Below are 15,362 nucleotides of genomic sequence, written 5' to 3' on the forward strand. Positions count from 1 at the left end.
GTCACACGGTGGTGTTATGCTGCGGCAGAAAACCGTGGCATGTCGGATGTGACTAGTGGGGGGCGCCTGTCAACCACCGCTACAGAGCGCTAACAAGCGGGGAATTCACCACCTTCAGCTGCCTGTCTCAAAAAGGCCTTAGAGATGGCAATAAAACTTCTATCCGTGCTGTAGAGATTTACCCCCAATCATTGTGGACAAGAAGCAAGGGAAATTCTCCCCTATGAAGACATTGACATCTCAGTAAAAAAAAACACAATAGATGCTCTAATTTAACCTGTTTCCATACCATGCTAAACTATCAGTTTTTGCTGGAGTTAGTCATTAAAGAGGAGCTGTTAGGTATAAGGTCTCAGGGAAAATAAACACATATATCAGTAGCTAAATATAGGCTGTACTTATATTACATATGCATTTCACTGTCCACGTTTGGATTTCACAGAATTTTTATATAGTATATGCAGAGAATGATGCTCCTGACAGCTCATGGCAGGTTCCATGTTTGTCTGTCTCCTATGAAGCCAAATGTGTCGTCATGTCCTCCCTGCTTCCTGATCACAGAAAAGCTTGTACTGTATAACACTAGTGTGCAGTGAATATTAATTAGCCATGTGGCTAGGAACAATAGCGGACTCCTGCAGTGTACTCTGCCGGGAGATTTATCAGTGCTGTGCGCTGGACTGAGTTACATGCTATTGTTACTTGACCCTGTAACTTCTCATTAGCAGCCGAGGGGAGAGCCCCAGAATGCTTTGCAGTATGGTATGCGGCTTGCGTCTTCTTAAGAGCTTGGGAATAACAGCTTTGCTGATAAGCACACATCAAATGTAAGAGAGATTTTTATCTTCAGTAATGCCTTTTTGTCTCCCTTCTAAACTGTTTAACACAGGAGAATAGAGGTTTAAATTAGCTTTTGTAGCCTGACAGTTACTCTTTAAGCTACAGTGTAATGTTGGTTCAGTGTTGTAGACTTCCGCGTTCTTTTGTGTTCACATTTTAAATAGCCAGAGCAGACTATTTGGCCACTGCTGGAATTCACTTGTTTACATGATACTGACAACTTTTGTACATCAAATTTACTGAATGATTTGATCACTGAATATATATATATATATATATATATATATATATATATATATATATATATATATACATACATACACAGTGGGCTGCAAAAGTATTCGGCCCCCTTGAAGTTTTCCACATTTTGTCATATTACTGCCACAAACATGAATCAATTGTATTGGAATTCCACATGAAAGACCAACACAAAGTGTTGTACACGTGAGAAGTGGAACGAAAATCATACATGATTCCAAATATTTTTTACAAATAAATAACTGCAAAGTGGTGTGTGCATAATTATTCGGCCCCCTTTGATCTGAGTGCAGTCAGTTGCCTATAGACATTGCCTGATGAGTGCTAATGACTAAATAGAGTGCACCTGTGTGTAATCTAATGTCAGTACAAATACAGCTGCTCTGTGAGGGCCTTAGAGGTTGTCTAAGAGAATATTGGGAGCAACAACACCGTGAAGTCCAAAGAACACACGAGACAGGTCAGGGATCAAGTTATTGAGAAATTTAAAACAGGCTTAGGCTACAAAAAGATTTCCAAAGCCTTGAACATCAAACGGAGCACTGTTCAAGCGATCATTCAGGAATGGACGGAGTATGGCACAACTGTAAACCTACCAAGACAAGGCCATCCACCTAAACTCACAGGCCGAACAAGGAGAGCGCTGATCAGAAATGCAGTCAAGAGGCCCATGGTGACTCTGGACGAGCTGCAGAGATCTACAGCTCAGGTGGGAGACTCTGTCCATAGGACAACTATTAGTCATGCACTGTACAAAGTTGGTCTTTATGGAAGAGTGGCAAGAAGAAAGGCATTGTTAACAGAAAGAAGTCCCGTTTGCAGTTTGCCACAAGCCATGTGGGGGACACAGCAACCATGTGGAAGGTGCTCTGGTCAGATGAGACCAAAATGGAACTTTTTGGCCAAAATGCAAAACGCTATGTGTGGCAGAAAACTAACACTGCACATCACTCTGAACACACCATCCCCACTGTCAAATATGGTGGTGGCAGCATCATGCTCGGGGGGGGGGGGTGCATCTCTTCAGCAGGGACGGGGAAGCTGGTCAGAGTTGATGGGAAGATGGATGGAGCCAAATACAGGGCAAACTTGGAAGAAAACCTCTTGGAGACTGCAAAAGACTTGAGACTGGGGCAGAGGTTCACCTTCCAGCAGGACAATGACCCTAAACATAAAGCCAGGGCAACAATGGAATGGTTTAAAACAAAACATATCTATGTGTTAGAATGGCCCAGTCAAAGTCCAGATCTAAATCCAATCGAGAATCTGTGGCAAGATCTGAAAACTGCTGTTCACAAACGCTGTCCATCTAATCTGACTGAGCTGGAGCTGTTTTGCAAAGAAGAATGGGCAAGGATTTCAGCCTCTAGATGTGGAAAGCTCGTAGAGACATACCCTAAAAAGACTGGCAGCTGTAAATGCAGCAAAAGGTGGTTCTACAAAGTATTGACTCAGCGGGCCGAATAATTACGCACACCCCACTTTGCAGTTATTTGTAAAAAATGTTTGGAATGATGTATGATTTTCAATCCACTTCTCACATGTACACCACTTTGTATTGGTCTTTCACAAGGAATTCCAATAAAATTGATGCATGTTTGTGGCAGTAATGTGACAAAATGTGGAAAACTTCAAGGGGGCCGAATACTTTTGCAACCCACTGTATATATATACACGTGGGGTTACAGGGAAGTTTTACATCTGACTGGAGCCCTTCAATATCTATGTCAGGCGTATATTTGTTTAAGCTAGACTTCTATTTTATTAGATTCATGGGATGCTGAAATATGATTACAAAGATAAAATTCGGCAGTGGTAGTGTGACACTTTCAATAGCTGGATTGAATGATGGGCGCCCCCTCTGTTCTTTGCACATTCATGAGAATCCCACTACAGAATGCCATTTGTCTCTCACTGATGAAATAGAGCATCATGCAGACACTATTCATGGGAAATAAACAGGATGATTTGCTATTTTCATTTCAAACATCTCCAGATAGTCCATCTCTTCTGGCTGCTTGATATCAATTTATTTGCTAGCTATGATGAACAAACATTTCAAACTTCACACACAAAAAAAAGCTTCCATGTGCCATTCTGTATGCCGCTGTCATCTTCAGCCACACACACAATGGAGTCTAGTTTAAGGCCAACTCCAGACAAAACTTGTTTTCGTTTTTGGTTCAGTGGAAAATGGGCTTCTATTATGGGTTTTGACTGTTGCCAGTGTCCCTACTGGGGGGATAATTCCTCACTGCTTGTCTATATAAGAGGATAAATATGTTCAGCAACATTGTAGAACACTTTTTTTTCTGACATGAAGGACATGGGACCTCTGTCAGTTTTTCACTGCTCTTCTTTTCTTGCTACGTCTCATCACTTCTCCTATTAGAAGTGTAAAAGGGGCCTAGCCTAGCTGCAATCATCCCCTCTCCCATGTGGATAAATGGGGAGGGGCTGCAAAGGTGTGATTGCTGTGTCAGACTCCCAGGATACTCTGTTACGAAGCCTGCCAATCAGTAACAGGAATACATGGAGCAGCGGGGGTCACATGACTGCAGTAGATATCGCTGACATTAATGTATTTAAACAGTGCAATTACATCTTTATGGTAAGTTCACACTGGTGCGTCAGCAATGCAGCGTGGCAGGTTTCAGGAATAATGTAAAGTATTCTCAGCATTTACATGTGATGTGTGCATTTACAGTATTTCAATGTATAGTGAGCTTCACTGAATTCGTCACATCACACTCCTATTGCAACACGTACAATGTAAGAATAGCCTTAGAAGGGAAAATGCCAAAATTCCCAGAACTGCTCCACTTCCTCAACATGCCCCAGCTGAAAAGGTCTATATCATGAAGAGAAATATGTGATGCTACAGTAGGCGCTGTATAAGCTGCGCTACAGTACTGTAGCAATAGGGGATGCAGAGGTTGCGACTGCACCGGGGCCCTTGGGCCAGATGGGCCCTCCCTAAACCTACCTCCTGTGCTGGTACTAACCACTTTTACAGATGCTTTAAACATTTGTAATCATTAAACTGTTTCCCACCCCCTTCTTGCACCTCTGACACTGCGGTTGTCCTTATGGTGGCCATACATGGTACAATTGTTTCATCCAATCTTACCATTTCTATGTAGTATAAGGGTAAATTAAGTGAATATATTGAAAGGATAATTTAGGCAGTTCCCTTATATAGATATATAGATACATAGAAATGGCAAGATTGGATGAAAAAATTGTACCATGTATGGCCCATCATTAGCCAGTTTTGGTGCTCTGTATGAATTCTTATGTATAGAGTGCTTTTGGGGGGGGGGGGGGGGGGGCAGGGCAATGGAAAACTTGCACTAGGGCTCATAGCTCCTTAGCTAGGCCACTGCTGTGTCATCAATCCGTAACTATTGGTTATGTAAATTATTTCAGCAACTCTGCATGTAAAAGAGATAACTTGCTTTCACATTAGATTGAATTTATGAAAACATCTGTTCTTTAAGATTCAAACTTTTTTTTAAAATCTTAAAGATCATTTATCCACAAACACGATGGCTGGGGTTCTCAGAACTGCTGTGGAAAGTAAAGCGTTCATATTCTCCTGTTCCACGAAGAATAGAACGCAACAAGGCCATTTAACAACAGCCTTTTCCTCGCATAAATAGCAAGATAACATTATCGAAATTTAACTAAGAGGAGCTGCACTAATTGCACTCATGAATTAACGTTTACAATGCCTGAACACTTTCTGTCTGATGATCAAGAGCTAACTACATCACTCTAATTAAACTAAAAATAATTTCTTGCACAAATGTAAAACACGAAGGCCATCTGCTGGTTGCTCAGTAGAACTGCTGTTTCTAAGACAACTGCATCAACACTATTTTGCTAGGGTAGCATATTTGGTGACCTTATAAATATAAAGTTTTGTACTGCAAAAATGAACTTGAAATCTTGTTTAAACTAGTTAAGTTATTGCTTTATCAAGAACAAACTGGGCCAGATTTAAAAAGACAAGTGCTATATAAATGAGTGCAATGTTTTGGCAGCTGCCCGCAGCAATCAGATTAATTTAAGCATTTATATAGCGCCAACATATTACACAGTGCTGTACAGAGTACATTGTCTTGTCACTAGCTGTCCCTCAGAGGGGCGCACAATCTAGTCCCTACTATAGTCATATGTCTATGTATGTATTGTTTACTGTATGTATTGCATTCTAGGGCCAATTTTAGGGGGGAAGCCAATTAACATATCTGTATGTTTTTGGGGATGTGGGAGGAAACCGGAGTGCACAGAGGAAACCCACGCAGACACGGGGAGAACATAAAAAAACTCCTTGCAGATGTTGACCTGGCTGGTATTAAAACCGGGGACCCAGCGATGCAAGGCGAGAGCGCTAACCACTACGGCACCGTGCTGCCCATCAGTGAGAAACCTTAATTATTTTAAGTAGACCTCAAGTGAGAGGGATATGGAAGCTGCCATATTTATTTCCTTTTAAACAATGCCAGTTGCCTGGCGTCCCGCTGAATGTTAATCAGTAGTATTTGAATTACACACCTGAAACAAGTATGTGGCTAATCGAGTCAAACATCTGATTTGCGCAGGATCAGGGAGACTGCCAATGCATTATTTAAGAGTAGAAATGCGACAACAAATCCGTCAAATCCATGAATCAAAAAGAGGTTTTGAAGATTTAAATTTCTGTAATTGGAAAGCCCATTTCTCCGCTGAGAACTCTGCACTCTGCATTGGGGGGGGCACTCTCTTATATACTGGGGGGGGGGTCCAAGGCTACCTATACTAGGAATGGGGGGCTCTGACTATGTATACTTGGGAGGAGGGGTTTGCTCTTTGACTACCTTCTGTATACTGGAGAGCGCTCCCTGGCTACCTACAGTGAGGGGGGGGGGGGGTTGGGCTCTCTGGCTACCATACTGAGGGGCAAGTCTCTCTGGGTACCTATACTAAAGGTGGCTAACTCTACCTATACTGAAGGGGGATGACTCTCTGGCTACCTATACTGAGGGACAGATCTCTTGCTACCTATACTGGGGAGCTCTCTGGCTACCTATATTGGGGAGGGGCTCTCTGGCTACCTATACAGTGAGGGGGGGGGGGGGTCTCTGGCTAACTACGCTGGAGGGTTCTCTGTCTACCTACACTGAAGGGGGCTCTCTGGCTACCTATACTGAGGGAGGGCTCTCTAGCTACCTATAATGAGAGGGGACTCTGGCTACTCATACTGGGGGGGTCTGGCTACCTATATTGGGGGACACATCTGGCTACATGTACTGGGGCTCCCTCTGGCTGGCTATTATGCTTAGAAACTGCCCTGCGAGAGAGAAAAACAACCTACTTGCTGCTGGAGCTTTAAGTCCTACCACCTGACAAGCTGCTGGCAGAAAGAGACCCGCCGCCTGAGAAGCTGCTGACGGAGAGACCTGCCTCGAGACGCCGGAGGGGTGGGGGCACTGTATAGTGAGGGAGGCAGGGGCATTTCCTATCAAAGGTTGCACTATATAGTTAGGTAATCTATCACAGGTTTCTAACGGAGATGGAAGAATTTCTTATATAAAGGATTCGTAAGATTCTAGATTATTTAAGGAATCGGAGCGAGGTTTGAGTAAATTTGGGATTTGTCCCATCTCTATTTAAAAGGACATAAATATGGCAGCCTCCACCTCACTCCTACTTCAGAAGTGCTTTAACCACTTAACGCTATCCATTGCGGGGTTAAAACAAAGCACGCCCATTTCGACAGAATAAGTACACTAAAAGGATGTTTATAAACATCCATTTTACATTAAGTGGTTGAAGTCTGAGTCCACTGATATTTTACTTTAGCTTTTGATAGTGCTGTATCGGGTTAGAAGGGTTGTTACATAATGTACCTCCTTAGTTATCGCAACTAGTCTTCAAATATTGTTTTCCCTTGCTAATCTATCTACTATCTACTTTAACCCTTTCCCTGCAAGCCGATTTGTCCTTAACGCGACCATCTACTGCCAAGCAGTTTTTAAACATTTTGCACTTTGCACGCATTAGGTTTACTTAGGATTTTTGACAATAAAACCTACATAAAATAGGACATATTATATATTTTTTTTTCCGTAATGAATTGGGCTTGAACACTGAAACAAAATTTTGTTCTTTTTCTGGAGATATAACAACATTTTTGAGTGAAATCTGTAAAACAAAGTGAAATAAAAAGTAAAATATTTTTGTGTTTTTTTTTCAAGAAAAAATTATACTAAACCTGGTGCATCCATAGTGAAGGGGCATCTTATCTCACCTCAATTATTGTCCCCTCTTATGTCCCAGTTTCCTCCTGTGTCCTTTGTCGCCCTGCTTCCTCTGTCCCCATGTCCTGTGTAAACCTGCATCCTCTGTCCCCCCTGTGTCCTCCTCATCTGTGACACCCTGCGTCCTCTGTCATTTGCCATCCTGTCTCTTTTGTCTCCCTTTCATCCACCCCCATCAGTGTGATGTCCCCCATCCCCTGTGCTGGATGTATGTGCTCATGTGCTGGAAGATGGATCACCTTTGGCCCCGCAGATGAGTTCCCCCTGCTCCACCCTGTCATTGGGAGCCTGGGCATGCCGGGCTCTGGATACTGGTGCGCCTGTCAGGAGCTCCGAAGTCGGCTGAGCTGTGCCATCTTCTGCTGACCATTGCTGCTCATGCTGTCGGGTAGGGAAGGGACACCAAGCGGACGGGCCGCCACCACAGAGTCGCCACTTCCGGTAGGGCTGAGCACAATTGCGGGTCCCTGCATCCACGTGGATGCATCAGGTGGCTGCCGCCAGGTTGTTGTCACTCGGGACGCGAGTGTTAGAGACTCGCCCGCCCACGTGCTGCTCAAACTGCGATCACTGCCGCTTGTTGCGGAAGTATGATATTGTCAGGAGGGGACACATCTACGAATGAGGCGGGGGGCGCTGCCCCAGCCCGCTAATCATGGCCACCCATAGCTCCCTCTGACTGGACTTGTCAGTCTCAAAGGGTGGGACCAAGGCTTCATCATTGTGGCCAATCACTGCACTCCCTGCTACTTAGGGAGTGCAATGATTGGCCCTAATGATTGAGCCTTTGTCCTGCCGTTGAGACCATTGCGTCTAGTCAGAAGAGGAAGCTGTGGGTGGTCATGATTTGTGGGCTGGGGCAGCACCCCCCGCCTCATTCGTAGATGTCTCCCCTCCTGACAATACCGCACTTCCGCAACCTGCAGCGTACACAGTAAAAAAGGGGCTGAGGACACCGACGAATAGGACAGGGGGATGAGGGACAGCACAATGGTGGAGACAGGCAGGCGGGGGAGGGTAAAGCCAGTCAAAATTTAGTTTAGTATTCGGACTATAAGACGCACCCACTTTCCCCTCCCCCAGTTTTGGGGGAGAAAAAGTGTGTCTTATAGTCCGAAAAATACGGTACCTTTACTGACAAAAATGTTACTGTTTGTAAAAGCCCTGTTCTGCTGAATCCAACGATACCAGATATGTATTGGTATCTCACTTTTCCTGTCCTGGAATAGGTGAGCCAATACAGGTAGCCAGATATAGGTGCAGCCAAGGACAGATAGCCTGGAATAGGTGCCACCAGTGCAGGTAGCCAGATATAGGTGTAGCCAGGAATAGATGCCCCAATAGCCAGGTATAGGTGCAGTCATTATAGGTAGCCAGGTATAGGTGCCCCAATATAGGTAGCCAAATATAGGTGCAGCCAGTATAGGTAACCAGGAATTGATGCCTCAGTATAGGTAGCAGGTATAGGTGCCCCAGTATAGGTAGCAGGTATATGTGCCCCAGTATAGGTAGCAGGTATAGGTGCCCCAGTATAGGTAGCAGGTATAGGTGCCCCAGTATAGGTAGCAGGTATAGGTGCCCCAGTATAGGTAGCAGGTATAGGAGACCCCAGTATAGGTAGCAGGTATGGGTGCCACTGTGAGGAGAGGGCCGACATCTTCCTCCCTCCCTGCACATGGACCCCCCTGCATGGCTGGAGCGCAGCTGTCGGTGTGTAATTAACTCACTTCCCAGCAGGCACTTCCCTGCCAAAACGTACCTAGTGTGTACTTGGCAGGGAAAGGGTTAAAGGCATTTTCTACACTGTACGCATTTAATTGATTAATTATTCCTTTAATTACATAGACTTTCAGAAGACAGCTATTTACATCTTTTGCTGTCTTCACAATGGTAAGGAGATTCTCCTAGCCATCCAATTTCCTAGTAAGGTTAAAACTAATCTGTTTCTCTAGTGATCTCCTAACTCATTCAAATAGCTGAGTCAAACAGCAGACTGGAGAGACTGTTGAAATAAATCTTCTCCAGCTAATAAGCTATAGAGGTTTTATTTTTGTTAAAGAGAGCCCGAGGTGTGTTTAAAGAATGTTATCTGCATACAGAGGCTGGATCTGCCTATACAGCCCAGCCTCTGTTGCTATCCCAAACCCCACTAAGGTCCCCCTGCACTCTGCAATCCCTCATAAATCACAGCCGTGAGGCTGTTTACATCTGTAATGTCAGTCTCAGCTGCTCCCCCGCCTCCTGCATAGCTCCAGTCCCTGCCCCCGTCCCTTCTCTCCAATCAGCAGGGAGGGAAGGGATGCAGGCAAGGACTGGAGTTCTGCAGGAGGCGGGGAGAGCAGCAGACTGACACTATAGAGATAAACACAGCCAGCTCTGACAAGCTGTTTGTCAGCAGCGTGGCTGTGATTTATGAGGGATTGCAGAGTGCAGGGGGACCTTAGGGGGGTTTGGGATAGCAACAGAGGCTGGGCTGTATAGGCAGATACAGCCTCTGTATGCAGATAATATTCTTCAAACCCACCTCGGGTTCTCTTTAACAAGCAAATGTTTCTTCTAGTCCATTGCTGTCCAACTGGCGGCCTTTGGGCCACATCTAGCCTACCAGGCCTCCTGCGGCCCACCAGCCACTGGCTCTGTGCCCTGCGTTTTCCCCCTCAAGAGTCCCGGGAAGGCAGAGAGGCAGCTGATAGTTCTTAGGCCACGATGGGCCGGCTGCAATGGGTGCTGAATATGATGCAGACTGATACACACTAACTGCATCACCTGGAACTTATTACTAGTCGGCTCAGCGTGAGGTGGGAGATTTGCAGCCGGAGCTGCTGCACTCCAGTGGACATTAACCTCCTTAGCGGTAGCCCCGTGCTGGACACGGGGTAAGCCGCCTCGGAGGATACCTCAGGCGCTGGTGGGGCGATTTGCATTCTGCAAATTGCTGTACGCGCAGCTAGCAGTTTGCTAGCCACGCGTACAGCTTGATCGGCACCGCCGCGCGGCGATCGGCCGCATGCAGCGGCGGAAGAGGGCCCCCCGCCAGAGCCCTGCGCAGCCCGGACCAATCACTCCCGGGCAGCGCAAAGGGCTGGATCGGGTGCGCTTGACGTAAATGACGTCATTCCGATCGTCGCCATGGCAACAGGAGAAGCCAAACAGGAGATTGCGTTCTATACGCAATCTGCTGTTTGCTGTTGTTGCCGGCGGCGATCGGACTAGAGGGACACATGCGCCCTCTAGTGGTGTTTCATGTAGCTACCACTCGGGTAGCTACATGAAACAAAAAAAAAATTACAAAAAAAGTTTAATGCAGCCTCCTTGGCAAAAAAATTAAACCGCCAAGGAGGTTAAAGACCGGAGATCGGCTCTGAAGAAGTCATCGCATAGGTGAGTACACTACCACCTTAAGTTGCTAATTTTATTAATGGGGAACTATGCCTAATGTTTTTTTTTTTTGGGGGGGGGGGGGGGGGGGATATGCTTACTGGTACGGTATGTTTTTTTTGGAGAGGTTAATGCTGCCAATCTAATTGCATTTTGCTAAAATGCTGTGAGATTACTGCCAGATCATGTTTATTTTGGGGAAATACTGTGAGATTATGTGTATTATGAGGGAAATGCCAGATCATGTTTATTTTGGGGGAAATGATTTGACCCATGAAGTTGGACAGCACTGTTCTAGTCAATGCCCAGTCCGATTCCACATAACATACCGTATTTTTCGGACTATAAGACGCACTTTTTCTCCCCCAAAAGTGGGGGGGAAAAGTGGGTGCGTCTTATAGTCCGAATGCTGTGTCCCCATCCTCCTTTTCCTGTCTTTTGGAGTGCTGTCCCTGTCCTCTGCCTCCTCCAGCAGTGCTGTGTCCATCTTTCCTGCCTGCTGTCCCCGTCCTCCGCCTGTTTCCTGGTGTTTACACCTGTGCCCTCCAGCGCACTGTCCCGTTGTCCCCCCCCAGCACACTGTCCGCATGTACCTTCCGCGCGCTGCCCCTCCATGCACTGTCCCGCATGCCCCCTCCAGCACACCGTCCGCATGTCCCTTCTGCGCGCTGCCCCTCATGCCCCGTCCATGCACTGTCCCCGCGGCGTGTGATTTCCCCTTCTACATACCGTACATGCTGCAGCTGATGAAGTACGGTATCTTCCGGGATATCACAGCCGCATCTACTACGAATCAGGAGCGCTTCCCCAACCTGCCAATCACGGCAGTCTCCGTCATTGGGGCCAATCACAGCACTTCCTGCTACTGAGGAAGTGCTGTGATTGGCCCTAATGACGGAGACTGCCGTGATTGGCAGGTTGGGGAAGCGCTCCTGATTCGTAGTAGATGCGGCTGTGATATCCCGGAAGATACCGTACTTCATCAGCTGCAGCATGTACGGTATGTAGAAGGGGAATCACACGCCGCGGGGACAGTGCATGGACGGGGCATGAGGGGCAGCGCGCAGAAGGGACATGCGGACAGTGTGCTGGAGGGGGCATGCGGGACAGTGCATGGAGGGGCAGCGCGCGGAAGGTACATGCGGACAGTGTGCTTGAGGGGACAGTGCATGGAGAGGACATGGGGGGCAGCATGCAGAAGGGACATGGAGACAGTGTGTCGGAGGGGACAGTGGGACAGTGCGTGGTGGGGGCAGGGTGCAGAAGGGACATGGAGACAGTGTGCTGGAGGGGACAGTGCATGGAGGGGGCATGGAGGGCAGTGTGCAGAAGGGACATGGAGACAGTGTGTCGGAGGGGACAGTGGGACAGTGCATGGAGGGGGCAGGGTGCAGAAGGGACATGGAGACAGTGTGCTGGAGGGGACAGTGCATGGAGGGGGCATGGAGGGCAGTGTGCAGAAGGGACATGGAGACAGTGTGCCGGAGGGGACAGTAGGACAGTGCATGGAGGGGGCAGGGAGACAGTGCACCGAGAGGGCAACAGGACAGTGAGCCAGAGGGGACAATTGGGAACACAGAGGGACAACACACTGGGGAGGACAGGGTAATGAGTGGCATGCCTGTATTTTTGCTGATTCCACGAGAGCAAGAGACATAGGTAGACAACAGCCAATCTGCACAGCTTTCACATACTACTGCAGTGATGGCTGACCTGCATCCCTCCGGCTGTGTCATGCATGGGTCACCAATGTTAGGATTGCCAGGCGGCATAAGTAGCTCTTTACTTCTTTGGCAGAATAAGGATCACACACCAATTTGTTCTTGAGTGTTGTGTTGCAGTTGCAAGCATGATTGGTGAGATGATTGTGAATACCAATGTGAAAATAAAGAAGGCTGCTGGGATAGTTTTCAGGCGCAGGGGCTATAAGGGGAGGGGGCGAGGTTCATAAGAGGCTCCTGCACCATGGATGCACCAGGTTCAGTATATTATTTTTTTTCTTAGTTTTTGCCCTCTAAACCTAGGTGCGTCTTATAGTCCGGAGCGTCTTATAGTCCGAAAAATACGGTAGTTCTTTAAACAGGTGAAGTCTAATTGGTTTCACGGAGATTCATCAAAATCAGGGCCAGGAAAACTGTAGCAGAACTGGTGCAAAACTGAAACAGATGTCCAGATCAAGGATTTTGATTGGATCAGCTGCCCCACTTTTCCACATAATTTGCTCCAATTCTCCTTGTGCTGATTTTGATAATGCTGCCCCAACTGTTCTCAGCTCTACCGTCAGCAGTTCAGGTGATGCTTTTGTTTGATAATAACAAGATCTCTTGTTCTGTTAAGTATGATTAATATTTAACATAGTTATTCATTCACTACTTGAAAGACTGTACTTATGTCTCACCAGACTTCTGATGTTTGCAGGAAATGAATCACTGGATTGTTTGGAATAGTAAATTCAAAGATGACAAAACAGTCTTAAAACTTTTTTCATCTAATCAGCATTCGTCATGGTTTAGTCTTTTTCTGAAATGAATGAATTCAAAATGGACTTTCTTACTAGGACACAGTAAAGTGTCTCCCACAGAACTAACAAAGGAAGGGACAAAAAGATACTCCATGGACAGAGCATGCATGTAATATGGGCACCAGGAAAAATGAGCACGAGGTAGATTATCACAAATCCCCTATATCAGGGTTAGTGTTTGAAGAAGATGGGGGGAGTTTAGTGTTAGGAGTACACAGGGGGAGATTTAGGTAAGGTGTAGATCAGGCTTTCTCAACCACGGTTCCCTGGAACCCAAGGGTTCTTTGAGGACTCTGCAGGGGTTCCTTGGCATTTTACCCCATTGTGGGGGAAGTATAATAGAGCACACTATAATAGGTGGTACTGTAACAAGAAGCACTAAATTGGGGGGTCAGGAGACAGTATAATGAGTGGCAGTGTAATAGGAGATAGTGAAATTAGCAGCCTAACCTATTTAAAGACCATGCCTCCTGAAAAATAAATGTAGGGGTTCCTCGAGACCAAAAAAATGGTTTGCAGGGGTTCCTTGAGATCCAAAAGTTATTTACAGGGTTCCTCCAAGGTAAAAAGGTTGAGAAAGGCTGGTGTAGATGGTGAAGGTTAGTGCTAGGAGTAGATGGGGGGGGGGGGGGGAGGGGGGGTAGATTTAAATTACAGAGGTTGACAAGCAGAACATCAGTGTAAACACCAGTATTCTACTACCACCCTCTGTAACCTAAAGTTGTGTACACACGCACTATTGTAACAACGGGTCCGTCAGACCCTCCCGCGGATCAGTCAAAAACAGTGTTATCAGTCTGCCGACAGCCTGTACTCACGTACAACTGTCGGCAAAAGGACCGTGCCACGGGAGGATCTGACGGACCCGTTGTTTGTTACTATAGTGCGTGTGTACGGACCTTAACATGAACATCTCCTTTCTACTCCTAACATTAGCCACCTTCTAATGAATCCCTCCCCCCCACCCCTCCCTAACCAGCCAGATAATCAAAAAGTCCAGAGTTCAGCCACAGTGCAGCCAAACTCTGGTGCATTGCGGCTCCCAGTCTAGCGGCTGCATAGACACTCCAAACAAACCCCCTGCAACAGTAAATAAAAATCAACACCAAGTTCGATCAAAAATCTGAAATCTGTTAAGATTTTTATCCAACCATGACCCTCGCAAATCAACTGAAAGTTAAAGATTTAAGGCAGATTCTAACAAAATTATCAAATTTACTAAAAAAAATCAATCTTTTCTTTTTAAGTCAAGCCTTGAATGGTCGCCTTAATCTCAAGCATCTAGCATTTATGAATTTTAGGTCAGTGAACAGCGAATCATCATTACAGCCAGGTGACCAGCATTTTCATAAGTACGGTAATTCTGCAATGCCAGCTCTCTTGTGATTGCTGGCATGTTAAGCACATTGAGAGCCATTGGTTCAACCCACTCTTTCAATCTAGGCCAGTGATGCGTGTTACGCTCTTGTGCTGAGGAATCCCCTGAAGTCTAACAGGAGGTACTTCAGCTTGTAGTCAAGCTAAAGAAATGCTGGGCTGCCCAGCTACGCTTAGCACTCCTGAGGCCTTTTTTGGGATAAGTGAAATGAAATACCTTTGTGATCATACTTACATTTGCCCATGTGTTTTAATTTATCCCTAAATAAGGCATCCTCAGATATAACACCTCCAGGCACAGCTTGAAATTCATCTGCTGCAAAAGAACAAAACAGGTATCAGTTAGCATATGATGTCAAATTGTAATAACTGACCAAACAGAAAGTGCTACTAAAAAGACTTGTGAAAATGACAAGCAGTTCCGAAAATTATTACTTAAAGCGGAATATAACCCTGCATTTCAACTTTGCTCTAAAACATTATTTACAGCATATTATATGCAACCAGCATTTTTTTTTTTACTAGACCAGCATTGGAAGGGTTACACAGAGAGCTTTAAAGTTCCGTGGAGAGAACTGCTCCCAGCAGCCGAAGTTTAGATAGATACATTTAAGTAAACAGAATGTAACAAGTGAGGAATGTTACACACTCTTTGGCTGTCCTCCAGCTCCTGCACAGTCAGA

The 15,362-nt window shown here is 46.0% G+C and overlaps 1 protein-coding gene across 6 annotated transcripts in view; it reads right to left on the bottom strand.

Moving 5' to 3' along the window:
- CUEDC1 (CUE domain containing 1) overlaps positions 1–15,362 on the bottom strand; it is a 228,980-nt gene that overhangs the window by 25,689 nt on the left and 187,929 nt on the right. For all 6 annotated transcript variants that reach the window (XM_068269335.1, XM_068269338.1, XM_068269339.1 and 3 more), the window contains exon 8: positions 14,915–14,995. In XM_068269335.1, coding sequence (XP_068125436.1) covers positions 14,915–14,995 — 81 coding nt within the window. The remainder of the gene's footprint in view (positions 1–14,914; positions 14,996–15,362) is intronic.

This window comes from Hyperolius riggenbachi, chromosome 2 (genome assembly GCF_040937935.1).
Source record: "Hyperolius riggenbachi isolate aHypRig1 chromosome 2, aHypRig1.pri, whole genome shotgun sequence".
In the NCBI taxonomy this organism is placed as follows: Eukaryota; Metazoa; Chordata; class Amphibia; order Anura; family Hyperoliidae; genus Hyperolius; species Hyperolius riggenbachi.